The sequence below is a fragment of the Leptopilina heterotoma genome, unplaced genomic scaffold (assembly GCF_015476425.1).
Source record: "Leptopilina heterotoma isolate Lh14 unplaced genomic scaffold, ASM1547642v1 Lhet_26, whole genome shotgun sequence".
NCBI classification, from domain to species: Eukaryota; Metazoa; Arthropoda; class Insecta; order Hymenoptera; family Figitidae; genus Leptopilina; species Leptopilina heterotoma.
In genome coordinates this window covers 4999680-5027438 of record NW_025110969.1, presented here as the reverse complement: position 1 = coordinate 5027438, position 27759 = coordinate 4999680, and the positions used below count along the sequence as shown (strand labels likewise).

Below are 27759 nucleotides of genomic sequence, written 5' to 3'. Positions count from 1 at the left end.
ATTAGATAAATATTTATTTTCAATTTTCTAAGTTATAGTGTTTAATATTTTATTTATTTAAAAATTTTATTTAACATATTTTAAGAGGTGAGTAATTTGTATTATGAAATCTTGAAATTGTTTAAATTTTGTTACCTTACTTTTCGAACTATAAAAACTTCACTTTGTTTAAAAGAAAAATTCTGTTATTTATGTATAACTAATTGTAATTATTTATTATTAATTATTAATTTTTTGATAATTAAGAAACGAAAATTAAAATAAAATGGCTAATAATTAGATTTTTGAATAATTTAAAATTAAAAGGGCATCAGGAAAAAAATAATGGTTTCGTGATAGACGTCTTATTTAAAAAGAAAAGAATATTTTGATAAATAATTATTTTATTATTATTATTTATTATTATTTTGATAAATAATTATTAAAAAAAATTGTTTAAGTATACGGAAAAAAGGGGTTTTGAACGGTTCAGTATAGATTCAGTGTCAAATCGCGACCACTTCTGAGAATTGGCGCCACCTCCTTGAACACTGACACATAGATCCACTTGTCTGTGTGCTCGCCGTCATATTGTCTCTCACTTTCGACAAAAATGCCAAAAATCCAACTTTTGTAATTTCGTTTTTCAATATTTATTTCAAAAATTACTTGCAAATCTCGAGAATATTCTTTATCATCATGAATTCCCCTAATTATCATGATAAATCAGAACTAAATATCTCTAATTATTTAGGAGTGATACGACACGCGGGAAAACACTTTTAAGGGGCGAGTTTTAACGGATGCCCTTGATTAATTATTTAAATTTTTAATTAGTACAATAAATAATTTTAAATTTCAATTATTATTAATAAATTAATTCGTTTTCAATATTATTCATGACAGATTTGTTTTAAAATTTGGCGCGCATCAATATGATTGGTTCGATTTTCTTCATCGACAACTATCTGTATTTTTTCTGCGACGTTGCCATGTTTCTACTAAAACTTTTGAGAAACTTGTGTTTTTTTTCGTATTTTTATTATTTTCTATTAAACTAGCTTGTGAAGACACACAAAATTAATTATTTATTAAAACTGGCATCTTTAGCTTTTATATATATTTATATTAAAAAAGGTTGAGATTTTTAAACAGTATTTTTTCGTTTGTGAAGATCCAATTTGTTGGTTTCTCTATAAGAGGCCGTGTTAAATTTATAATTTTAAAACTTTTAAACTATGCAGTGAAAAATTCTGAAATTTTTGGTACTTATTTATTATATCAAAATAAAACAAACCTCAAATTTTCAAGAATTTCTAATACCTATCCAGTTCCTCCTTAAAGCAATTTCAAAACTTAACTTACAAAATTAATACATACTTTTTTTTTTTTTTTTTTTTATTAAGAAGAGGGTTGTGGACCTAGGACCTTGCAGGTCAACGCCACTAACGCTTGGGTAATCCCTTTACGTTCCCCATAACCACCCCTATATCCGAAGTCCTTTCCACAACAGGAGGACTTCGGCCAGGTTTCTGGTAGCGATAACGGTCTCCCCCAGAAAGAAGTAGCCCGTAATGTGTTCCCGCTCCTTCACAAGTGCAGGGCAGTGACACAAGATGTATATCGGGGTTTCATATTCCTTTCCACACCTAAGGCACTTCGGGTCATCTAGGATCCCCATTTTGTGCCTATGATAGCGCAGATCACCATGGCCAGTTAATAGCCCCGTTATGATCTTTGCCTCTTTTCTATTTAATTTGCGGAATTCCGCTTTCCTCATATAGGGTTAATACTACTTCCCATGAGTACCTTGGCTTGTCTACAGCCCTTAGTTACCTGCCATTCCCTTTGGTGTTCCGCAGCTATCCACTGTTTAATTTCCAGTGTCAAGCATTTGTTGGAAACACCAATGGGAGGTTCAGGTCCAATAAGTTGTTTTCTAGCCCCTTCTTTGGCTAGCTCATCCGCCCTATCGTTTCCCGCGAATCCACTGTGACCAGGGATCCACAGGAGGGTAACGCGGTTCGTTTCAGCTAGTTTGTTAAGTGATTCATCACAATCACCGACCAGCCGTGATGTTGATACGTATCGTTTCTCTCTCAATTTCAATTCTGTTTGTGCTGTTTTTAGCTCAACTCTACCCCACCAGACCACACAAGCATAGGTCAGCCTAGGGAGCAGAATTGCTTCATAGATCCACAATAGTGTATCCGGTTTGAGACCCCAGCTACCACCAATGGCCCTTCTACATTGCCAAAGAGCAGCTGTAAGTTTCTTACATTTTTCCTCTAAATGCTTTTTCCAGAGCAGTTTGCTATCCAGGATTACTCCTAGATATTTTGCCTGCTCTGTGTATTTGATCTCTTTTCCGGACAGCGTAAGTGAGCACGAGGCTTTCCACTTGTACCGTCTGGTAAAAATAACCGCTTCCGTTTTCCCCGGATTTACAGATAAACCCACCTTCTCACACCATTTATCTACCAGGTTTAACGCTTTTTGGGCCACTTCGAGTATAACTTCAAGGTGGGGACCGCGAACGATTAACAAAATGTCATCCGCATAACCAATTACATGGTATCCTGCTTCGGTCAGAATTCTCAGTAGTTCATCCACTACCAAGGACCAGAGCAAGGGTGAAAGAACACCTCCTTGGGGGCATCCAGAGTTGACTGTCCCTTTCAGGACTGAGTCTCCTTTAGTTGATAAGAGGTTCCTGTTTTTTAACATATGACAGGTTCAATCAACCACTCCTGTAGGAATATTAAAAGCTGTCATAGCTCTTTTTATGGATTCCGGAGAGGCCTGACTAAAAGCTCCTTCTATGTCCATAAAAACACCCACAGCAAAGCCCTGATTCTGCAGTTGCCCATCAATTAGGTCTACTGCTCTAGCCAGAGCTGTTTCCGTAGAGCATCCCGCTCTATACGCATATTGATCCTTTTGTAGCGGGAACCGCTCCAAAATCTCACTGCGAATATATCTATCCACCAACCTTTCAACTAATTTTAGGATAAAGGATGTAAGGCTAATAGGACGGAAATCCTTCGGTGAGGTATAACCGTTCTTGCCCGCTTTAGGTATGAATACAACTTTTGTACCCCTCTACGCTACTGGGACATATCCCAGAGTCAGACTCGCCCTAGCAAGTCTTACCAATGGTCCAACAGCCTCATCTATCGCTCTTTGCAAGAGGACAGGGTAGACGCCATCAGGACCCGGAGACTTGTAAGGGCTGAAAGATTCCGTGGCCCATCTGATCCTCTCGGCAGTCACAATCCTGTTAGCCAACTGCCTCCGAGACCGGTAATCAGCCTGCGGAAGGTTTGTTGGCGGCTCAGGATCGGATCCGCCCTCCCCAGACCTCGAAAAGCCCGGGAAGTGTTCCTGGACCAGGCAAGCCAAGGTTCCATCGTCCGACTCAGAGAAATTCCCGTCCGGCAACATTAAAGTGCCCAGAATTGCATCAGGGTTCTTAGCGAGCAGCTTATCCAATCTGGCCGCCTCTTTCCCTTTTTCGATGCTAGAGCAGAAAGCATTCCAACTGTCTTGTTTTGCTTTCCTTACTTCATACCTATATTCGTCTCTCATTTTCGTAAAATCAGACCAACCATTAGTCGTGCGCCTTTTCTTGGCACGCTTAAAGAGTTTCCTGGTTTCTCTCCTGAGATGTTCTAATCTCTCGTTCCACCAGCACACCTCTTTTCCCGAGAATACTTTTGTCGGTTTGCAGCTACTTTCATAAGCTGCCTTAATAGCCTTTGTAAAATCATTGGCCGCCTCATCCAGGGTCTGATAATCTCTTATCTTACCCGGTAAACCAGAAAGTGTCCTTCGAAGTTCTGAGATATAACTAGCCCAATTCGTCCTTCTGGGATTACGAATCCACTTAGTTTCGGATCGGACCGCAGACTACACATCGAAGACTATCTGTGAATGATCAGAAAGAGAAGGTTCATTAGAAACTTGCCATCTTCTTACCTTATTTCCAATGCTTTTGGAGCAGAGAGTGATATCAATCACTTCCTGCCTAATCGCATTGCTAAAAGTCGGGGTCGAACCCGTGTTGAGAATATCTAGATTCGTTCCGATTAGATATTCCAGTAGCTCCTGTCCTCTCTGGTTGTCCTTTGAGCTCCCCCACACCGTATGTTGTGAGTTTGCATCGCAGCCCAGCAGCAGAGGAAGTCCCTTTTCCATACAGTAGTCCACCAACCTACGAACTTCAATTGGCGGATTATTTTTATTATCATATGGAAAATATGCCGATCCTACGACCGTCTTACCTATACCCTCCAGGTTAGTTACCACCACCATTAGGTCCCCTGAACACAGATCCAATAGTGGAGTTGCGTTGACACCCTTAGTAAGAATGCACGCTCTGGGTTTGGCAGCTCTGCAGTCCCTGTAACAAACTAGACCAACCCCACCAAGCCCCCTAATGACACCTCTTACTAACCATGGTTCTTGGATTAGTGAGATGCCTGTGTGCAACTTAGCCATGCTCCTCGTCAGTACTGATGAGGCGCCTTTGCTATGATGCAAGTTAATCTGAATAGCGGAGAGTTTGCAAACAGTGAATTATGTTTGCTCTTCTCCCTCCTCTACATTGCTTGTGCCGTCACGATCAGGGACAGTTACCTTAAAGGTTATCCGCCCGAAGTGATAGTGAGGCTTAAATTCGAGGGCCTCTATAGCCCTCGCCTGACTTTCAGGGACTTGAGCGACAAGAAGAAAACTCTTGTCCCTCCTGTTCGCCACCTGAGACCCATCAACATTCAGCAAACGCCAAGTCGATGTCTTCAACGTGGGGTTGAAAGCCTCCAAATGTCGCAAGACCGTCCGCGCGTCCGCCGTTTCTCCCGGGAACCACGCAGTAGCCTTTACCATTCTTTGGAGCATCTCAACCCCACCAATTTTCAACCTCGCTCCCTTCCAGGGCTCATGGTCGGCCACACATTTTGTCAGCCATTCCACAGCCTCCGGGTTGGAAGCGATGAAGATAAAGACTCCTCCTCTGCAGAAGGAAGTCTCAAAACGCGGCCACCTTTCGACCGGCTCCTCACAGGTCAGCGTCACAACGGTCTTCCTAAGAAGTCCAAACTGCTCATCAGTGAGCGCCACATCTGGGTAGCCCTCGCTATAGACCACCATCGTTAGAGGATTTGTCCTTTGTGCCATTGTTAGCCCAACATTGTACCCCTCTCTCCTGGTACTCTGTTGGACCGACTTTGGCCTTTTTACACCCTCTTTTTTTTCCAGAGGTGATGCATCCTGGCCACTCTTTTTCTTCGACCCAGTAGCAACACCCGAGGAAACCGAGTTGTTTACACCGGCTGCTAGCCGTTCTTTCCTTAGCCGTTTCTTTTCAGAACCGGTAAGGCGCTTTCTTCTGATTGGGGCCATTTGCACAGCCTCCGAATCTCCTCCCCCACCTAAGACCACATTACCATCAGATCCCGAAGAACCCGAAGGAGCAGCCAAAGAGGAGGGGGGAGACTGACCCACGACTTCAGGATTCGAGACCGTCACATCCACAACTTCCGAGGAGGTTGTAGACGCAGCCAACGAGACCCCTTTGTCACCCAAATTTAAATTGGTGAATTGATTCTCCATTTGAAGACCCACGAGTAGCAAGGGAAAAGAAAGTCCACTCCTGCAGAGCCCCGCTTGCAGGAGTAAGGCTAATACTACCGGAAGGTCGCCCGGTGTTCCGGAGCCGCCGTTTAAGACACCTCCGTTCACATCACGCCAAGACCAGCCGCCCGCTCGCCTGCCGGAACCCCAGCCGGATCGCTCCCCCGAGCTTTACGGGATCACTCACCGACCAGTACAATCCCGAGAGACAGACAGGCGGCCGGCCCGTCGTGAGCGACAGATTTGGTAACCCTAGTGCCATTCATCCATCGACACGGCAGAAACATCTTGGATTGGGGGACCGTTTCTTAGTTGGGGCCCCGCAGGCAGTACACCCCTCCGCTTCCAGTGGTGATCATTTCTGAACGCCCAAAGGTTGCTTCCTCACCATTCTTACCCTCTACTCCATGGAGCTGGTCTATTGGGCGGTCCCTCCCTTATGAGGAGCAGGCCGCCGCAAACGACCAACGAGGGAAAGAACGGGGTCCAGAGGTACTCCCCGATTAGGCCTTTAAGCCACCCCACCAGCTGCAAGGTCCTACGATCCCTAGGGGTAGTAATACATACTTACTAAAATAAAATAATAATAATACAAAATGTAACAGTTGTTAAATCTAGTGAAGAAAAATAAATAAAAACTCTTGAGCAATTATTATCAGAAATATATTTTAATTATTTAAAGTATTTTAATATAACAATTTATTACATTAATTTAAATAACAATTTATCACATTGTCAATCACAATTTTGGTAATAAATTATTTATTAATAAATAATAAATTATAGTGGTAATAAATAATATAATATATTTACGAAATATAATATATTTACGAAAGTCATTTCGTTTTAGTTTCTGATCGGTCCCTGGCATTAAATTTTAATAACATTTAAATCATTATTCTAGGGAACAGGAGGATTTTCAACAGTAGTTCTTTTTTTCCGTTCATCACCCCAATCTTTTACATTCGGAAAGACTGTTTTTAATTCGTCCAGGAAGAATCTTTCACTCACCGGCATAAAAGTTATGGGCTCTTTATGAGTTGTAGATAGTGGACCTGAAAACAATTTTTATTATATAAATTTAATATATTTTTTAAAGTAGTTTCATGGTTTAATCTACAGCTTCAAAAGTAATTATTATTATTAAAATATTCATTAAACGATATTCATACCTCTTATTAAACCAGACATTGCAGTGTTCTTAAAAGTATATTTGCCAGTAACTGTTTTTGATGAGACAAATTTTAATGCCAAATCTTCTGACATGTATTTTTTTTATATATTAGTTATTGTTCTTCTGGTTATCAAAAGAGGATCGTTAAATCGATCAAGTAAAGCTTTCTGAAATGATACGAATTTTATAATAAGAAAAATATTTACAATTGTTATATACGTTATAATTTCTCAAATTGCAAGATATTTTTAAGAATTTCATATTTGCAGGTTTCGTACTCATTAATTAATTTAATTACAATTTTTGAAAAACCTATTTTTTATAATTTCTAAATTAAATTATTCAAAACTAGAATGATATTTGTTATATAAATATCATTCTAGTTTTGGATAATTTAATTTAGAAATTATAAAAAATAAATTTTTCAAAAATTGTAATTAAATTAATTAACGAGTACGAAACCTGCAAATATGAAATTCTAAAAAAATTACATTTAAATTATTAAAAATATTTATTCTTGTGGCAAAATAAAGAACAATATTTTTAATAATTTAAATGTAAAACCTTTGAAAATTCAATTATTTTAAGAAATTACAAATACAATTTTTCTGAAATTCATTTTATTTTAAAAATTTGTTTAACCCTTAAACCGCACACTGGGTGTGCGACACCCGGGGACTTTTAAGTGTGTTCTTCAAGCTGGAATAGGATATTATCTTTTGGAAAAATTATCTTATATAGCTCAGTACATCTATTTTGAAGGAAAATAGGTTTCATAATGATTTATTTAATTTTAATAATTAAAAAAGAGTTTTTTAAAACTACTGAAATTACCTTAAACCAAAAAGTGGGTGTCAAACAAGTAGAAATTTTTCGCCGACAACTTCATAAAGTCATCAAATACACAAAGACACTTGGGAGACTAATGTCCCTCACGGAACATAAAGTTAAGTACAAAATGTATCGCCCAATAACGACACATGTTCAATTTTTACGAATTTAACCGAAATATTAGAGTAAAAAGCTAGAATATGGGTGTCGCACACCCAGGGTGCGGTTTAAGGGTTAAATAAAATAATTAAAAATTTTAATAATTTGCGATAATTTGTTAGAAAAATAATAAATCACAACAAAAACATCTTTGATGCAAAAAGTTCCGCCAAGTAAAAGGTTTTGTGACTGTCCAAACAATTAGTGAAATAAAAGTATACCAAGTAAAATTTATAATTAAAATTTTAATAATGATTGATTTTAAATATTTTCTCTACTACACAACTCGAAGTACATATTGCAGTTGAAAAAGCAACCCGGGCTTAGCTGTTGTTATTGTACATTGCGGCTTAATTACATTTCCGAATTAAGTCAATGTTCTTTATTGCATTTTGAATTGTAACAAATAAAATTTAACTTCATAATTAACACTTACAAAAACGAAATCTAATTACTCGTCATGATAAAAAATTTCTATTTCAGCAATTTAAAAATCTTGGCGTCAATAATGCTTCTAACTTAATGAAAGTATTGACGCCAAGATTTTTTAATTGCTGAAATAGAAATTTTTTATTATGACGAGTAATTAGATTTCGTTTTTTGTAAATGTTAATTATGAAGTTAAATTTTATTTGTTACAATTCCAAATGCAATAAAGAACATTGACTTAATTCGGAAATGTAATTAAGCCGCAATGTACAATAACAACAGCTAAGCCCGGGTTGTTTTTTTCAACTGCAATATGTACTTCGAGTTGTGTAGTAGAGAAAATATTTAAAATCAATCATAATTTAAATTTTAATTATAAATTTTACTTGGTAAACTTTTATTTCACTAATTGTTTGGACAGTCACAAAATCTTTTACTTGGCGGAACTTTTTGCATCAAAGATGTTTTTGTTGGGATTTTAAAACTTTTTGCGTCATCTTAACTTTTTAATAAATGAAATAATTAATTGTAAAAATATTGTGGTCTCTAAACTATTAATTTAAAATAAAATACAATTAAGTTTTAAATAATAATTTATTTAAGATATGATTCTTTACATAAAGTTTTACATAATTTTTAGAATTTTTATTCTATACACTCTAAAAATAACATAAAAACAAAAAAGTTTTTAAAATAAATTTCAAGCTTTCAATCCATAATAATATTTCAAAATATTTTACAAATCTGTTTAGAAGTTTACTCTCTAAATCTGAATAAATGAATTTTTACTTATTTTAAGTGAATATTCACTTATTCCATGTTTCAAAACTCTTCCACGTAGAATAAGTGAATATTCACACATAAAATAAGTGAATTATATTCACTTATAAAATAAGTACATACACACTTATGAATACGTGAATATTCAATTATGAAATAAGTGAATACTCACACATTAAGAAGTGAATTATATTAACTTATTATATAAGTTAAAATATATTTTTAATGAATGTAAATAAATAATCGGGATTAATATTATATAAAAAAAATATTTATTTTTTTTCACATTTTTTAAGCTAAATCCCCAAACGGTCACCAATCCTAATATTAACCGCACGCAATGTTGCTTAACTTTGATAATCAACGAGAAACACCACAATGCCACTTAATATGTTGCCTTATACTCATAGGAAATTATTGGGTGCTACTTATAAAGAGTTAGTTTATTGTGTTATACTTTAACGTTTTGTTCAAGATTTCTCTTATTATATATTATATAAATACTAAGCAAATAAAAAGTTAGTTATTAGATTACTGTTAATATAATATTTAACTGAATATTTTTTAAAAAATTTATTAAATTTTAAATAAGAATTTTTATAATTAAATAAAATAAATTTTTTTAAAATATTAACTGAAATGATAAAAATATTGTTTCTAAACATTTAAAAGTATAAATAATTGAAATGTAATGGGCAGGTGGATTTCTTTTTAAATAAATATTTCACTTATACATAAGTGCGGATTTCACTTATTAATAAGTGAAAACAAGTTCACACATAAAAAAGTGAATTTTCACTTATGTATAAGTAGATTCTACTTATTAATAAGTGAGAAAAACGTTTACACATGAAAAAAGTGAAAATTTCACTTATTCAGATTTAGAGAGTAGTCTCTGCGTTTGTCTAAATGTTTAAAAATTCAATTTTTTTGAGAAAAATGAAAATTATTCAAAAAATACGAAGTGAATTGAAATTTCCTGCAATATATATAGAGATTTCAACCCAATCAATAACATTCTAGAATATTTTACATATCCGTTTAGAAGTTTCCTCTCTGCGTTTGTCTAAATGTCAAAAAATTCAATTTTTTTGAGAAAAATCAAAATTTTTCAAAAAATTTCAAGTGTATTAAAATTTCCTGAAATGTATATCGAGATTTTAACCTAATTAATAATATTCTAGAATATTTCACATAACCGTTTAGAAGTTTAATCTCTGCGTTTGTCTAAATGTCAAAAAATTCAATTTTTTTGAGAAAAATCAAAATTTTTCAAAAAATACAAAGTGAATTAAAATTTTCTGCAATATATATCGAGATTTCAACCCAATCAATAACATTCTAGAATATTTTACATATCCGTTTAGATGTTTCCTCTCTGCGTTTGTCTAAATGTCAAAAAATTCAATTTTTTTGAGAAAAATCAAAATTTTTAAAAAAATTTAAAGTGTATTAAAATTTCCTGAAATGTATATCGAGATTTTAACCTGATTAATAATATTGTAGAATATTTCAGAAATCCATTTAGGAGTCTATGCTCCACGTTTGTCTAAATCTCAAAAAATCGCTCTTTTTCCGGTTTTCCTAGCCTAAATTCTATAAAACTATATAAAATATTGAATAAACTTAAAATAATTCTTTCTATTTTGATTCTTTATCTAACGAAAAAAGAATGAGCCAAATCGGTTAAGATTTACTCAATTTATTCAATTTTATCGAAAAACAGCCGATATTTCGAGAATATATATTCGCGGTTTTTGATATTTACTTGGTGGCCATTCTCTACCGCGAATCTTGATTATTAATATTTTGAAATAAATATTTAAATATTATTATATGTTTCTGGTCATGAAAATTGTCAAAAATTTCAGTTAAAAAACAATTTGTAAAACTATTTTTAGAAATCGAGGAAAATTTGAATTGATTTAAATTTGATAAGTTTAGATTAATTTGGATTAAGTAAAGTTAAATTTAGTAACAAAATTTTGAAATATTAATGAAACAATAAGTGGTTCCTGAATTCATGATTGTTCTAAAGAAAATGAATATTAATTTTTTTTCTTCATACCTCTGTCGAAAGTACGTACTTCCCGCTGTGATTTCGCAGCAGAAAGTCAAAAATTTGTGCTTTGGTTGATTTTCACACACAACCTCACTACAGCGAGAGTAAAAGAATTCTCTGTCGGTAAAAACACCTCTGTCGGTAAATAAGAAAATTTCGAGTTCCATAACAAATTAAAGAGTAATTGTTATTGCAATATAAAATGAGAAAAAAATTATCAAGAATACTTTTTATACTTTATAAATTTATTATCCACATCTCTCAATATTAAAATGAACGAAATCTTTTGCTGATATAATTATTTTCAAAAATTATTTTATTATACATTAGAAACTAAAATAAAATAAATAAAAATTTTATAATTTCTTTTTTAATACGTACCAAAATGTTATAATAAAATTTTAATAATTTGAAGAAATAATAAAATTTTGTTCATTAGAACGTTTAAGATTTCAGAAACATAAAATTAATTTTGTACCAACAGAAAAATTTTTTTGAAGATATAATATTAATTTATCTTCCACATTTTTTTCGTGCTTGCCCGCCCCCGACCAGAAACACTCGCTTCGCTCGTGCATCAAATGTCGGGTCAGGCAAATGTTGTTTGCAACAGAGAGACAGAGAAAAAACCAGAGCTTTACGAGTGTCCGCTAGAGGCGTTGAAGCGAAGAGCAAAAGTAAATAAAGATGGCCGTCTGTCAAATGAAACACAATTGCAATTTTCTTAAAAAAAAATTAACAAGCGTACTTTTGACCGTATATATAAAGAAAAATAGTATACATTACACGGGCAGAAATTCGAAAGCCCTAAACTACGCAATGATCATTTCGCGCAGTGAGGGAATTTCGAACTTTCTGCCCTTATAATGTAATATACTATATTTCAACTATTAGCGGTTTTAGAGTAGCAAAAATTCGAAAAAAAGAAATGAGCAGTTTTTAATGCCACAAAGTTAGTAAAAAGTAGGATTTAGTAAACAGTATGACACCTGCATTCAGTGGTTAGTCTTTAATTTATGAAAAAAAATTGTACTTCTAATTCTTTCTGTGCTTACGAAAGCATTCCGAAACTCCGCATTTGCCAATTTGTAATCAAATTGTTGGAACTCGTCATAACTTTGAAAAGGGATTTGCAAATTATTTTCAGCAATAAAGTCATTAAGCTAAGAATTTGAATCAGCAGCTTGAAATTTATTCAATGTCAAACATTGATTTTCTAAAATTTCCTGAAGCATTGAATTTGACTTATTGGACAAAAGTAAAACTTGATCTAGAATAATCAATTTAAAAAGTATCAGGGATCAAATTATCTATTTTATGTAATAGTATGTAAAAAAGGAGATTTTAATTTTTTGAAAATTTCCTTAAAAACTAAGTAAAAATTAATATTAAAAATCGATGATTTACAAAGTATCATTTTAGGATCATAAAAATTGATATTTCTAGAATTTACTCTGTAATAATAATTTTTTATAACAAATTTGCTATTAAAAATTGCTATTCCCAGAGTCAATTTTATAAATAGTACAAGTTGGCAGAAACTCCAAACAGTTTCTGTTTTACTTTGTAAGAAAAAAAGTTATTCTATACCTATTTGTTGCCTTGTATAAAGAAATTTTTATATTTAAAAATTTACAAAAAATAATATAAATAGTATATTACATTATAAGGGCATAAAGTTCGCCATTTTTCTTTATTTTATACGGTCAAAAGTACGCTTATTAATACATTTATTAAAAACATTGCAATTTTACATCCTAAAATTGCACAGCCATGTTTTATTTTGAGCCTTTAGATGTGTCTACTATATCGACCTTTGTAATAGATTCCTATAAAAAAAGTCGGTAATTGACCGACTGATGGTAATGTAGATTTCTAACTCACTATGTGCGCCAGTGTTCTAGGATACCGACTGCAAGACCTATGAGAACTTTCAAGTTGTCGCGGCAGCCGGCGCTTACTATACGATGTGATGAGGTAGGAGTGGTGTTGCGCGCGACTGAGGAGAGTTGCGCGCGACTATGGAGTAGTGGGGCTCGTCGTAGTGGGGTGTCAGGTATGGTGGGGACCAGTGTATAAGTTCGAGAGCGCGAGCCACAATCATCAGTAGCATCTTTTCAGATGCAACTAACAGTTTACAGAGTACCTCCAGATATATTTTCAGAGTTTGTTTTCTTTGTTTCAGTTGTGCTTTTTTGATTTGTTTCAGAATTTTTTTTATTTGTTTCAGGATTTTTTTTTGATTTGTTTTAGAATTTTTTTTTTATTTGTTTCAGGTTTTTTTTAAAATTTGTTTCAGAATTTTTTTTAGTTTTGTTTCAGGATTTTTTTTTGATTTGTTTCAGGAATTTTTTTTTGATTTGTTTCAGGATTTTTTTTGTTTGATTTGTTTCAGGATTTTGTTTTTAAATTTTTGTTTCAGAGTTTTTGATTTGTTTCAGAAATTAGATTTGTTTCAGGAATTTTTTAGACTTAACTTCTAAGATGCCAAAGATTAAATCACCGAAAAAATCGCGATCAAAAATTAAGATTGACGAGTACAATGAAGTTTGTCAAGAAAGTGACAACTTTATTAAAATCGCGGAAAATCAGCTCATTACCACAATGTCCATGTCTGGTGATGAAAAATGCATTACAGCATTTGAATGGCAAAACAAGTGTCAGAAGTATAAAAATATATTTAGAAATTTTTTAAAAAAGTCTGACTTTACAACCTCTCAAAAATCTAGGTGTTTGAATTTGATCCAGAAATTGGAATACTTGTTTTGCCACTTTGATGCAATAATGAAACGTGGTGCGGGTGTACAAATGACAAACGAAAGAATGAAATGGGTTAATTTCGATGAAGCATTTGAAAGTCGATTGCAAACTAGTGGGATAATGAATATAGATTACAAAGATATTAATGAGTTCCTTGATGATGCCTGTGCTTTATTTAAATTTAATATTGAAAAATCTTTAAACAAGTATGGTCCGTTAAAAGTATATATCGTGTTGGGGGCGAAATTTAAGAAAGATTTAATGAATGGGAAAGAGGATCAATCAGAATCAAAAACTTTTATCGCGAAAACAAGTGAAATTTTGTTGACAACCCAGTTAGATGAGTAGTACAATGTTAATGTCAAACAACCAACTTTAAAAAGGATTGAAGAATTCCAAGAGAAAGACTCTAATTGGAAACTTGATTCCATTCAAAGGTTGAAGGTTAACATTAACACGTACAATCCCATGCGTGCAGGTTCTTATATTGATTTACCCCTTGCTATAAAAAGGAAACAAGCTTGTGTCAACGTTCAGAACACAGATAATAAATGTTTTCAATGGTCAATACTATCAGCTTTGTATGAACCAACAAGGGATTCAAAACGCGTTTCAAAGTACATCCAATATGAGAATGAACTAAATTTCACAGGAATTGAGTTCCCTGTTTCTCTCAAAGATATTTCAAAATTTGAGGCTCTAAATAATATCTCAATCAACGTGTACGGACTTTCAAGGAAAAATAAGAATTTTAATGTCTACCCATTACATCTTACCTCGCAGAAAAAGGTTTGCCACTTAAACCTTTTGCGAATTGAAGACCATTACATAGATGAGGATGATAATGATGATGATGATGAATTACCTATCATCTCTTTCAACTACCACTATGTCTGGATAAAAGACTTATCTAGACTTGTTGGCTCACAATTGTCGAAGAAAAAAAATAAAAAGTACATCTGTGACCGTTGTCTTCATTACTTTGGAGATGAATTAAAACTCACAGAACATGAAGAAACATGCAGAACAATGAATGATACGAGAATTAGGCTACCAAAACAAGGTAAAAATTCTGTTGAATTCAAAAATTTTCAAAACAAGGAACGTGTACCTTTCATTATTTATGCTGACTGTGAGAGCCTTTTGATTCCTGCTGAAAAACCACAAGAGCCAAGCAATACCGAGGTCTATCAAAATCACAAATTGCTTAGTATTGGATACTATTTGAAGTGTGGTTTTAATGACTCGTTGTCTTCATACAAAGCATCTCCAAAAGATGAAGAAAATCCCGCCCTATGGTTTTCTAAAGAGTTGAAAAACTTGCAAGAAAATCTAGAGCCTATATTTAAAAATTTTAAGCCAATGCAACCACTAACTCTAGAACAATTTACAGATTTTAGAAATGACAATACGTGTCATATTTGTAATAAGAAAATCGCGAATGGGGATGTAAAAGTAAGAGATCATAATCATCTAACTGGGGAATATCGGGGCGCCGCGCATCAAGATTGTAATGTAAACTACCACGAATCACCGACCATACCTGTTGTTTTTCACAACCTCAGTGGTTATGACGCGCACTTCATTATTGAAAGTATTGCTACTGAATTTGAAGGAAAAGTTGATCTGCTTCCAATAAACAAAGAAAAGTATATCAGCTTTACTAAAAATATTAAAGGTAGTATTATCAAATTTCGATTTATTGATTCTTTTAAATTTATGGCGTCATCATTGGACAAATTAGCTTTCTATCTCGACGAATACAAAATTGTTAATTCAATTTTTTCTAGTTATAGCGACGACAAAATTCAATTGTTGACGCGAAAAAGAGTTTTTCCTTATGAGTATATAGATTCAAGAGAAAAACTCGATGAAAGTCAGTTGCCTCCAAAGGAAAAATTCTATAGCACTTTAAACGACTCAAATGTTTCTGACGAAGATTATACACATGCGCAGAAAGTGTGGAATTAATTCAATTGTCAAAATCTCGGTGATTACGTTTATTTGTATATGCAAACTGATGTTTTGTTACTTGCGGATATATTCGAGAATTTTAGGAATCAATGTTTACTTGCTTATGGCCTCGATCCAGCGCATTATTATACGACACCCGCACCCGGACTAACTTGGGATGAAATGTTGAAGCATACGAAAGTAAGTCTCGAACTCCTCACAGATATCGACATGGTGATGTTTATTGAGACGTCTTACATCGTATACTTTGACGCAAATAACCTGTATGGTTGGGCAATGGTGCAATCGCTTCCTTATGGTGGCTTCGAGTGGGTAGAAAATATTGACGATAGTTTTGATTTTAACGCTATAGATGATGATGCGCCAAATGGATATATTTTGGAAGTCGACTTGGATTACCCGGATGAATTGCACAAAAAACATAGCGATTTTCCGTTTTGCCCCGAACACTCGAAGCCACCAGGATCCAAGGAGGAAAAGCTCCTAACTACCCTCCTACCTAAACGGAAGCACGTTCTCCATTACCGTGCTTTAAAGCAAGCCATTGCCAACGGTCTGGTGTTAGTTCATATTCATCGCGTTTTGAAGTTTAAACAAGCTATGTGGCTCAAAAGTTATATCGATTTTAACACTAGAAAAAGAACTAATGCCAATAATGAGTTTGAGAAAAATTTATTCAAACTAATGAACAACGCGGTATACGGAAAAACAATGGAGAACGTGCGAAAACACGTTGATGTTAAACTCGTGACAAAGTGGGAGGGTAGGTATGGAGCTGAAGCTTTAATCGCGAAACCTAATTTCCACAGCAGGGCTATCTTTAACGAAAACTTGGTTGCCGTAGAACTGAAAAAAGTAGAGGTTTTGATGAACAAACCACTCTATGTTGGTTTGACAGTATTGGATGTATCAAAAACTTTAATCTATGACTTTCACTACGATTATATGTTGCAAAAGTATGATTTTGAGAAATGTAAGCTTCTGTACACCGACACCGATAGCCTTGTTTATGAAATTAAATGTTCAGACATTTATGCCGACATGAAAGAAGATATTCACAAATTTGATACTTCAGATTATCCTGTAAACAACGTGTACAATATTCCGCAAGCCAACAAGAAGATTTTAGGTTTGATGAAAGATGAGTGCAGTGGTAAAATTGTAACAGAATTTGTTGGCTTGCGGAGCAAAATGTACAGCATCCGCGTTGAGAATAAGGATTTCATAAAAAAGGCGAAAGGTGTAAAAGCTGGAGTTGTTAAAAAAGACATTAATTTTGATGATTATGTGTATTGCCTTCAAAATGTAAAAATTCAATCTAGAACGCAGTACTCAATCAGGTCCAATTTGCACAAAGTGCAAACTTTAAAACAAACAAAAGTTGCACTCAGTCCGTATGATGACAAAAGGTTTTTGTTAAAAAATAATACTGACACCCTTGCATGGGGACATTGTAAAATTGCTGAAATTATGGAAGATGATGATGAGGTATTGTAAAAAAATTGTTGGGAGAGAGAATTTGTTATTTTAATAAATAAAACCTGTTATATATTTTATTTTATGTCTTCTTCTTTATTCAATAAAACCTTAATCTAGTTACATTATTTTAACTTATTTTAACGTTATTTTAACATGTTTTAAAATTATTTTAACATTACTTTAACTTATTTTAACTTTACTTCAACATTACTTTAACTTTGCTTTAACGTTAATTCAACTTTATTTAAACATTAGTTTAACTATATTACATGTCAGATTTTTTAATCCAACTATTGTGAGACTTATCAAATCCAATCCATTTCACGTAGACATCATTACCACGAGTCTTGAGAACTTTCTCTACTTGTTAAACATCTGGATGTTTGACTTTCAGCAGTTCTTCCTCATAGAAACCACCTTCGATGGGCTGATTTTGGTAATCTAAAAGTTTGTATGTTACTTTTTTTGTCGATTTAACTTTATCCACAGTGAATATTTCCGTTGTCCAGTTGGGAGTATATCCTTTTTCAAAGATATTTTTAAACTTGCTAACCCGAACTCTATCTCCAACTTTAAATTTTGATCTTCTGAGCGGAATTTTTCGTAGTTTACGGATACGTCTCAGCAGTTCTCTTGTGTCTTCTACGGTAACATCTTTGGGTTTCATACCAATAGTACGATGCTTTTTATTATTGTACTTTGATATGAGCGTAGGTAAAAGATTTATCCATTTGTAATTGCCTTGTAAGCTGAATTCCGGCCACATCATATTTTTCAGAGTGCGATTAAATCTTTCAACAATTGATGCTTTCAAGTTACTAAAAGTTGAATAGAGATTAATGTTAAATTCTTGCATTAAACTCTTGAATTCAGAATTGTAAAATTCTTTGCCTCTATCAGTGTGCAGATTTTTTGGAATTCTGCCTTGTTTTAGAATAGTTTTCATGGCTAGAGAAATATCCTTTCCATTCTTACTCTTTACAGCTACAGCCCAGGCATATTTGGAAAATATGTCTATAACTGTGAGCATGTATTTGAAACCTTTATTAGAATAAGAATAGGGTATCATTTCAACCAAATCTGCTTGCCAGGTTTCGTCGATGCCACGCATTTGAACTTTTCGACGAGGATAATTTTTTCTAGCCTGTCTATGCAACTCTTTAACAACAGTTAACTTTTCATCGTCCATTTTCAAGGTTTGTTAAACGTGAATCCAATTTAGCAATATATTTAGCGTTTTGAAGAGGTAATTCGTGTTGTAAATCAGTTTCAATCTGCTTAAGTTTTTCGTTAATTCTTTCCTCGATAGATTGTATAAGAATATTCAAGTCATCAATAGCTGATCTTGAAGATGATGTAACTGCAAAGACAGTTTTTATTTCGTTTTTAACAATTTGTTTTACTTGTCTTAGATTTATTGCGTCGTGTTGCTCTTCAGCGTCTTGCACGTTGCAAAGTCTTTTGTTATCAATATCGTATTGTCCACTTGAAGTAATTTTAAAACCAATTCCAGAAGGTCCAGGTTGTCCACGACTTGCAGTAGGTCGTGACAAAGGATGTCCAAACACATCAATGCTCATTTTAATACTAAGCTTTATTTGCTTGTACTCTTCTAATATATAATGCGAGCTTCACGTAGTTCTTCAATAATTGACATAATTTCATTATTGTGGCTCGGATTTCCAGCTTGCTGCGATGCTACTAGCAGACGTAATCGGTCAACTAGTTCATTGGGATCATCCCAATAAATGTAGTCTGGGTTAAATTGTTTCTTTGCAATCATAAATTGAGGTAATTTATTTCCAAGCTTCTTCTTCTTCTTCTTCTTACTCTTTATAACACCACTACCCTTTTTTGGTGTACTCTTAAAAAGTTTTGCAATGATATCAATGCATTTAGAACTCCTGTTTATGTTGACAGGTTCACTGGAACTATAATTTTTTCGGTGTGCATTTGTAGTTACAAGAATTTCTTTTTAATTTTCCAAATCATCTGAACTTATTAACGCATGATTAGGTTCTTGTCTAAATAAAAGTTCAAGCAATCCAGCAGTTTTTAAATATTTTTTCTTTCCAGCAAGTTGAATATGTGAACCTTCTAAATCAACTGGTGTATCACCAATTATAAAAGAACCATTAGGAAGCTTACGTACTCCATAAACCATGTCTAAATATTTTTTTCTGTTTTTATTCAATAATTGAATAAATTTATTTGTCAAATTTCCATAATTAAGTTCTTCGTCTTCAAAGTTGTTGTTGCTTTTATCAAGTAGAGTGTCATTAAGTAGTGTTTTATCAAATTCCTCCTCCTCATCAACAGCAGTTGAGAAAGAAAAATCATTTTCCTCCTTTTTAACTTTTTCTTTTTTAATATTTTTGAAAGGTATATCAGTTACTTTAACCAACTTTTCCAGAGGTGCTACTATTGGTTGAAGAGTTTCTTTTAATACTGTTTCTGCAGCCTCTTTACCCATTTTGAGTAAACGATGTTTTCGCCTAATAGCATCACTTGCTTTTGCTATTTGACGAAGTGTTTCTTGCTCTTTTCGATACATGTTTTCTTTGTAACAAGATAAACTATACTAATTAAAAATTCAGTAAACCTGTAGTATTTATAGTGTAATAAAACAATCAAATCCTCTTCTATATCTTCCCTCATTAAAATTACGGTCTTTGTCAATAACAACAAAACCATATTTATCAGATTTCCAACATTCTGAACATAAATCGCGGAATTGAGTATAACTCATATCTGTATTAACATGATCTTCATATACATGTTTTAGATTCTTTTCATCTTGTCTAAATAAAACCAATAAATTAACATTATCTCGAACTAGATGTTTAGGAATACGAGCATACGTTTGGCATAAATAGAAACTGTCAACGTTTACATGTCTACCCATACAAAAGAAAGCTCTAACATTATCTTGCTTTTCACAAGCAATGTCATCAAAAACAAAAATTGAATTTGCTTTAGCATCTTTTGGAGATACTACTTCTTCATGTTCACTAAATGGGAAATACTCAACACCATCTACATTTTTTATTACATTTTCTAAAAATTTATATTTCGGTTGCTGTAGAGATTTAGAGTAGAGGTAAATATTTTCAAAACTTAGACCATTTGGATGTATTATGAGGGAAAGAAGAGCATTTGTTTTACCACAATTTGAGGGGCCACAGAAAACTGCTCGAATGCTGTCTGAAAACAGACTACCGTGACGTTTAATCTTTTTTTCATTAGTTTCAACATCTATACTAGAGATTGGCAGTGCAACAGGTTGTTTCGTGAACTACATCTTGACAGTAACTGTCCTAAAAGCTATAAATACCAAGCTTTTATATTCGTTTCATCAGTCTCACACCAACCTTTGTAGAGTGAAGAATGATTCTGCATAAGGATGTGAAAAAATGTCGCTTTCAAGGAAAAGGTTTAATTAATCGTATTATCAATAGTTTACCGTTCGAGTTACATTTGCCAGGTTACCAATTCTGTGGCCCTGGTACAAAGTTGGCAAAGCGTTTGTCTCGTGGTGATCAAGGAATTAATCCGTTAGACGCTGCTTGTAAACAACACGATATTGCATATTCACAAAATCGTGAAAATATTCAAGCTAGAAACGAGGCAGATAAAGTTTTAGCTAAGAAAGCTTGGGAACGTGTTAAAGCTAGTGATTCTAGTTTAGGTGAAAGAGCAGCTGCTTTAGCTATTTCTGGAACCATGAAAACTAAATCAAAATTAGATATGGGGATGAAAAGAAGAAAAAAAAGAAAGTCATCTATAAGAAAGAAAAAAAGGAAAACAATGTGTAAGAAGAAACGGATAGCGTTAAGGAAAATTGTTGACGCTGCGCGAAAAAGCATGATTCCTAGTAATAATGCTGAAGAATCAATTCGAGCAGCTATGATTGGTGCACGAAAAGCAATAAAAAATGTTGGTGGTAAATCCAAAGTTTTATCACCTAGAATTCTTCCTGTACCTACAAAAGTAGGTGGAATATTACCGCTAGTTCCAATTTTTGCTGGACTTAGTGCTTTAGGTGCTCTTGCTGGAGGAGCTTCAGGAATAGCAAGGGCTGTTAATAAGGCTAAAACAGCTAGTGAACAGCTTTCAGAAGCTCATCGTCACAATAAAGCAATGGAAGCTATATCGCTTGGAAAAGGATTACACCTTAAACCTTATCGACAAGGACTTGGTCTCCACTTGAAACCCTACATTAAAGGAAAAGGAATTAAAAAACGAGCATCAAGAAAGAAGAAGAAGCGAACAACAAGAAAGAAAAAAAACTTGCAGTGAAGCTACCTCACCGTCCATTAACTGATTTTGATCTGATAAGATATGCTAAAGCTGTCAAAATACCTCGTTTTCTTGGGGTTTTTATGCGAAATGAACTACCTATCAGCGGTCCTCATCTATATGAATCAGGAATAATTAATCTTGATAATAAGGAAGGTTCAGGAACACATTGGGTAGCATATAAAAAATGTAACAATGAAACCATGTATTTTGACAGATTCGGCAACCTTGCTCCACCAACAGATCTAGTCATTTATCTAGGTGATGGTAGCTTAATAAAATATAATCATGAAAGACATCAAAATTATGATACATATGTGTGTGGACACTTGTGTCTTAAATTTTTATGTAATCAACTAAATATTAAGAGTAGCTTTAACCTATATAAAAGTGTGTAACTATTGTAAGCTTTCAGTATAAAATCTGATAGCAAGATGAGTGATTCATTTACTTTAACGTTAACGGGAAATTCTTCAGTTCTTGAAGCTGAATATTTCCCTCCAATAGAACTAAATTCAAATAAAAGTTATGTACTTGGTCTTGTTGAATTGTTGACTTTTAATTCAATTCCCAATATTGATAAAGGAAATAACAAATTTTACGTTGGAAATCAAGTAATTGATATTCCAACTGGAAGTTATGAAATTAAAGACATTGAATCCTATATACAAAATTCTATAGAAATTGGAACTGTCATTAGTATAAAACCAAATAATAATACATTGCGCAGTGTAGTTAAATCAAATTTGCCAATTAATTTTAAACCTATTGACTCGATTGGTAAATTGTTAGGATTTACATCGCAGCATCTAGCACCTCACAGAGCACATACTTCTGATTTACCTGTAGCTATTTTAAAGGTCAATTCAGTTAGAATTGAGTGTAATATTACATCTGGAGCTTACATAAATAACCAAAAAGTCCACACTATCCATGAATTTTTCCCCAGAGTTCCACCAGGATATAAGATTATGGAAGTGCCTGCACACGTCATTTATCTTCCGATTGCCACCAAGACAATACATAATATACAGCTGCGAATTGTTGATCAGGACAGTGATTTAATAAATTTTAGAGGAGAAACTATAACGATTCGATTGCATATAAAGTCATTGTAATGGGAATTGTTTATAATCACAGAGCTGTTGTTGGTGGAAACTATAAAAGTCAGCCAACATGCAAGAGTCAGATCAGTCTAAAAGAATCTCACAAGGTGTTAACACCTCAGAATCGTCGCTTTCTTCAAGAACTAGGACTAAGAGTTATTCCTCAAGGAAAACGGCAACAGGACAATTAATCTATATATTTTTTGGGTGCTGTTGCAATAAAAATGGACGAACTTCTCAACATTCCAGCAGCAGTAAATTTTGATGAGTCCATAGCTCATTATGAAATTCATGCTCATCAACCATATGCATCTTCATCTTTCAATAATAGTGATGAAATTCGAATTGCAGTACAACATCAAGATTTATGCATTTTACCGAGTAAAAGTTCATTACACATTTTTGGTAGATTAGCTAAAAATGATGGAATTACTCTTACAGAAAATGTACAATTAAGCAATAATGCTGTATGTTTTTTGTTTGACGAAATTCGCTATGAATTAAATGGAATTGAAATAGATCGATGCAAATACGTTGGACATACTACAATTATGAAAAATTATGTCTTACAAACACCTACTCAGCTAAACTTTATTGAAAATGCTGGATATTCAAGAATGACAGCTGATGCAAGACTTGTATTGGAAAATGGCTATTTTGATGTCACAATACCACTTAGCATGATTTTTGGTTTTGCTGAAGATTATAAAAAAATTATTATGAATGCTAAACATGAACTTATTTTAACAAGAGCACGTTCTGATATGAATGCTATAATTCAAACAGGACAAGGCGGTGATGAAGAATTCAAAATTTTTATCAATAAACTTGAATGGATGGTTCCATACGTTTTACCTGCTGATAATAATAAAATAAAACTATTAAAATTTATTGAAAAAGATCCATTAATTTCAATGAGTTTTCGATCGTGGGAAATATATGAATATCCTTTACTTCCTGCCAGCTCAAAAGTTTTGTGGCAAATTAAAACTTCAACGCAATTGGAAAAACCACGCTACGTTATTGTTGGATTTCAAACAGCAAGAAAAGATAAACGAAAAAAACATGCGTGTCATTTTGACCATTGTAATATTACAAATGTTAAACTCTTTCTAAATTCACAATATTATCCGTATGGTAATTTAAACCTAAACTTTGATCAAAATCAATTCTCTCTACTTTATGAAATGTATGCTAATTTTCAATCATCCTATTATGGAAAAGATTCAAAACCTATTTTAACAAAGGACATTTTCAAAAGTCTATTTCCTCTAATTGTAATTGATTGTTCAAAGCAAAAAGAATTTTTAAAACAAGCCTCAGTCGATGTAAGGTTAGAATTTGAAGCAGGAAATAACATGCCAGCTGAGACCACTGCCTATTGCTTAATAATTCACGATCGCGTCATACAATATAAACCAATCAGCGGCGTTGTAAAGAAACTGTTGTAGTGGGGATAATGTAGTGGGGAGTGGTGATCGGTATAAAAACCGATGTTTTCGAAGAGAAACTCATTTCTGTTTCAGGATGGAGTTCATCGTAGATGTTCAAGGCTTTAAAAGACAGCACAACGAATTTGTTTTTAAAGAGTTGGCAATCCTTCCTCTCCAATCGGATGCTCAGCCACTCGTTTGTCTGTTTGAACCTCCTTGTGCATGGAATTCGCTGCTTGATCGTTATAAAAGTGAAAACCTTTGGTTGACACATAATTATCATGGAATTAATTGGACTGCTGGAGACATCCCATACGATGAACTTCGTTCTATTCTACAAGGAATATTGCTGGGTTCTAAAGCCATCTACGTTAAAGGATTAGAAAAAAAGACATGGCTAGAGTCATATGTATTAAATGTATTTAATTTAGAAGATTTGGACTGTCCATCGTTAAAAAAACTCGAAACGAAATTGTTAACAACAACATGTAAACATCATACTCTACATAAAGAAAATTGTGCTGCAAAAAATGTTAAACTTCTTCGAGAATGGGTTTTAAACCCTCTAAACCAATATGTAAATGCTGTCATTAAAGGGGTAGACGAAGTTGATTCTACTTTGAAATCTTTTTATGAAAATTGTGAAGCTTTTTTGTAAATATTATAAGTTTTCTTAAAATAAATTAAAATAATTTGAATTTAAACAATGTGTCTTTTAATTTTAAACAAAACCTAACCTTAAAGAAATCTTGCATTTCTATAGTAAATAAAGTTAAAAAAAACATAATAATTTAAAATAATCTTATTTTACTTAAATTTAGGTAATTGAAGGTATGAAAATTACTTTGACAACATATAATTGCTAACAAAATTATGTTTATTTTATCATTTTTTTCCTTTTAATACAATTTTGTTATTCATATCTTTAAACAATTTTTTTCACTTTAATAATTTAAATTCAACGTTGTTATATGGTCCTCCAAGATATTGAAGTTGCAAGTTTTTACATGATGCAGCCTCGTGCATCAGTTTAAGGCTGTTAGACCCTTCCTCGTCATCAAAATGTTTTGCAAATCGGGATGGAAGGTATGTTATGAAGTTAGCATCAAGCTCTACGATGATCCTAGGTCCGTATTTCGTTTGAATTTTCTTGATTTTGGTCACAACGTATCGGCCATTAGTTGATAACTCTGATAGCGGCTTCGTTGGTAGATAAACGTCTAATCGTCCAACTGCGTTGACTTTTTCGAGATCCATTATTTTTTTCCTATTGTCGTTTACAACAATCTGAAACAGAAAAAAAGAAAAAAATAAGAAGAAACTGAAACAAAAGAAACAGAAAAAAGCAGAAACTGAAACAAGAAAAAAATAAGAAGAAACTGAAACAAAAGAAAAAAAAGAAGAAACTGAAACAAAAAGAAACAAAAAAAACAGAAACTGAAACAAAACAAGAAAAAGACAAACTGAAACAAAAGAAAAAATAAGAAGAAACTGAAACAAAAAAAAGAAAAAAATAAACCTGAAACAGAAAAAGAAAAAAGAAACTGAAACAAAAGAAAATAAGAAGAAACTGAAACAAAACAAGAAAAAAATAAACCTGAAACAAAAGAAAAAATAAGAAGAAACTGAAACAAAAAAAGAAAAAAATAAACCTGAAACAGAAAAAGAAAAAAGAAACTGGAACAAAAGAAAATAAGAAGAAACTGAAACAAAAAAAGAAAAAAATAAACCTGAAACAGAAAAAGAAAAAAGAAACTGGAACAAAAGAAAATAAAAAGAAACTGAAACAAAACAAGAAAAAAATAAACCTGAAACAGAAAAAGAAAAAAGAAACTGAAACAAAAGAAAATAAAAAGAAACTGAAACAAAACAAGAAAAAAATAAACCTGAAACAGAAAAAGAAAAAAGAAACTGAAACAAAAGAAAATAAGAAGAAACTGAAACAAAACAAGAAAAAAAATAAACCTGAAACAGAAAAAGAAAAAAGAAACAAAATAAAATATGAAGAAACTGAAACAAAAAAGAAGAAAGAAGCTGAAACAAAAGAAAATATGAAGAAACTGAAACAAAACAAGAAAAAAAAATAAACCTGAAACAGAAAAAGAAAAAAGAATCTGAAACAAAAGAAAAAGAGAAACTGAAACAAAAGAAAATAAGAAGAAACTGAAACAAAACAAGAAAAGAATAAATCTGAAACAGAAAAAGAAAAATGAAACTGAAACAAAAGAAAAAAAGAAACTGAAACAAAACAAAAAAAAGAGAAACCTGTAACAGAAGAATGTAAAATGCCTGCAAGGAAGAAGAAGCTCTTTTGCTGGAAACGCTGCAACAGAAATAAGCCGCTCCTGTTTGAATACAGCTGAATATATAGTCGAATCCCCTCTCACATGTGTGACATACACCCCACTCTTCGAGACCACTACTCTGCGCACGCATCTGTAAATTATAAAGTGAGTTTGGAATGTAATTTAAAAAAAAACCTGCAATTTTCTCCTTATAAAATATTTATTTTTTAATATATTTTTTTTTCAAAGAAAATGCCATTTTTTTTAAACTTTGATTGCTAAAATAAAATTGTAAAGATGAAGGTTTTCTATCTGGAGGATGGAGGACGTGTTTCCGCTGGTGGAAATTCATAATTTCCAAACATTGTATCTATGTCCGGGAGACATTTTAGAATTTCTGAATTCTAAAAAAAAATTAAGTTAATTAACTTTATAAAAAAATTAAATAATTAATTTTCCTGGTAAATATCTTGCTTACCTCTTCATCGCTAATATTAATCTGTAGAATATCATCATCTTAATATTCATTATAATCATTGTATTGAAAATCGTAATCATTGTGGTCATTTATAAACTCATTTTCAATACAATCTCCTTCGTTAGCACCTTCACCTTCGTTAGCATCTTCTTGCTCACCATCATCTTTCTAGCTCGTCGTCACTGCTTAAAATGATAGTAGATCCACAACTATCATACTGATTATTTAGGGATGCACTATCGGAATACTCATCCTCGTATGCATTATTATAAAATTCATCACATAAAACAATTTCTACTTCGATGTTGGATTCAATTTCCAATTCAACGTTGGATTCAATTTCACCACTTTCACCACTGTCACTTTCATCAAGTCTGATTACTGGTGTATACTTTTCCATTTTGTTTCTTTTTTTAATTTTCTTTTAATCCTGAAAACATGTTTAAAATCTATTAATATAAAGGTTTCACCAAAACTATTGAACAAAATTAAGTCACATATGTACTTTAGAACTAAGAAGTGTACCTGAGTGCAGCTGAAAAGTGAATGACTTTCCTGACAAACGCATCACCAAGATTCGTTGCTCTCCACTACGGTTCCATCAAACGGTACGAACACCTTGATGTGTTGAAAAAAGGAACTAACTTTATAAGGCGCCAAATTTAAAACAAGAATTTGAATACAGTAAATTTGTTGCATTATTATTCTTTTCTATATCAAATAAAAAAACAAAACTCTTTTCTTAGAAACCTTAGAAGCTAAAATACAAAAGAAATAAAACATTTTTGTGAAAGCTTTGGAGTGATATTTAATCAAAATTCTTTTTATAGAAAAATTTACAAACTAAAATATAAAAATACAAAGTTAAATTTTTTTTTAAAGCGATATCAAATCAAA

The 27759-nt window shown here is 32.9% G+C and overlaps 3 protein-coding genes across 3 annotated transcripts; 2 read left to right on the top strand and 1 right to left on the bottom strand.

Annotated features, from left to right (window-relative positions):
- Window positions 1–2715: 2715 nt before the first annotated feature.
- Window positions 2716–4479, bottom strand: LOC122503369. The gene is made up of 3 exons (XM_043613874.1): window positions 3958–4479; window positions 3086–3888; window positions 2716–2947 (listed from the first exon to the last, which is right to left on the bottom strand). Exons 1-3 carry the CDS (start codon window positions 4477–4479, stop codon window positions 2716–2718), a joined length of 1557 nt encoding a protein of 518 aa, XP_043469809.1.
- A 9053-nt stretch (window positions 4480–13532) lies between these two features.
- On the top strand, window positions 13533–15779 carry LOC122503368. The gene is made up of 2 exons (XM_043613873.1): window positions 13533–13714; window positions 14192–15779. Exons 1-2 carry the CDS (start codon window positions 13533–13535, stop codon window positions 15777–15779), a joined length of 1770 nt encoding a protein of 589 aa, XP_043469808.1.
- Window positions 15780–22890: 7111 nt separating this feature from the next.
- On the top strand, window positions 22891–24117 carry LOC122503367. Its single transcript, XM_043613872.1, has one exon. It carries the CDS (start codon window positions 22891–22893, stop codon window positions 24115–24117), a length of 1227 nt encoding a protein of 408 aa, XP_043469807.1.
- Window positions 24118–27759: the final 3642 nt, after the last annotated feature.

Coding starts and splice junctions, on each gene's coding strand:
- LOC122503369 (XM_043613874.1), bottom strand. CDS start 4,479: ATGGCTAAGTTGCACACAGGCATCTCACTAATCCAAGAACCATGGTTA. Junction 3,889..3,957: donor CCAAAAGCATTGGAAATAAG/GTAAGAAGATGG, acceptor TTCGATGTGTAG/TCTGCGGTCCGATCCGAAAC. Junction 2,948..3,085: donor CTGGGATATGTCCCAGTAGC/GTAGAGGGGTAC, acceptor ATATATTCGCAG/TGAGATTTTGGAGCGGTTCC.
- LOC122503368 (XM_043613873.1), top strand. CDS start 13,533: ATGCCAAAGATTAAATCACCGAAAAAATCGCGATCAAAAATTAAGATT. Junction 13,715..14,191: donor TGGCAAAACAAGTGTCAGAA/GTATAAAAATAT, acceptor AACTTTAAAAAG/GATTGAAGAATTCCAAGAGA.
- LOC122503367 (XM_043613872.1), top strand. CDS start 22,891: ATGGACGAACTTCTCAACATTCCAGCAGCAGTAAATTTTGATGAGTCC.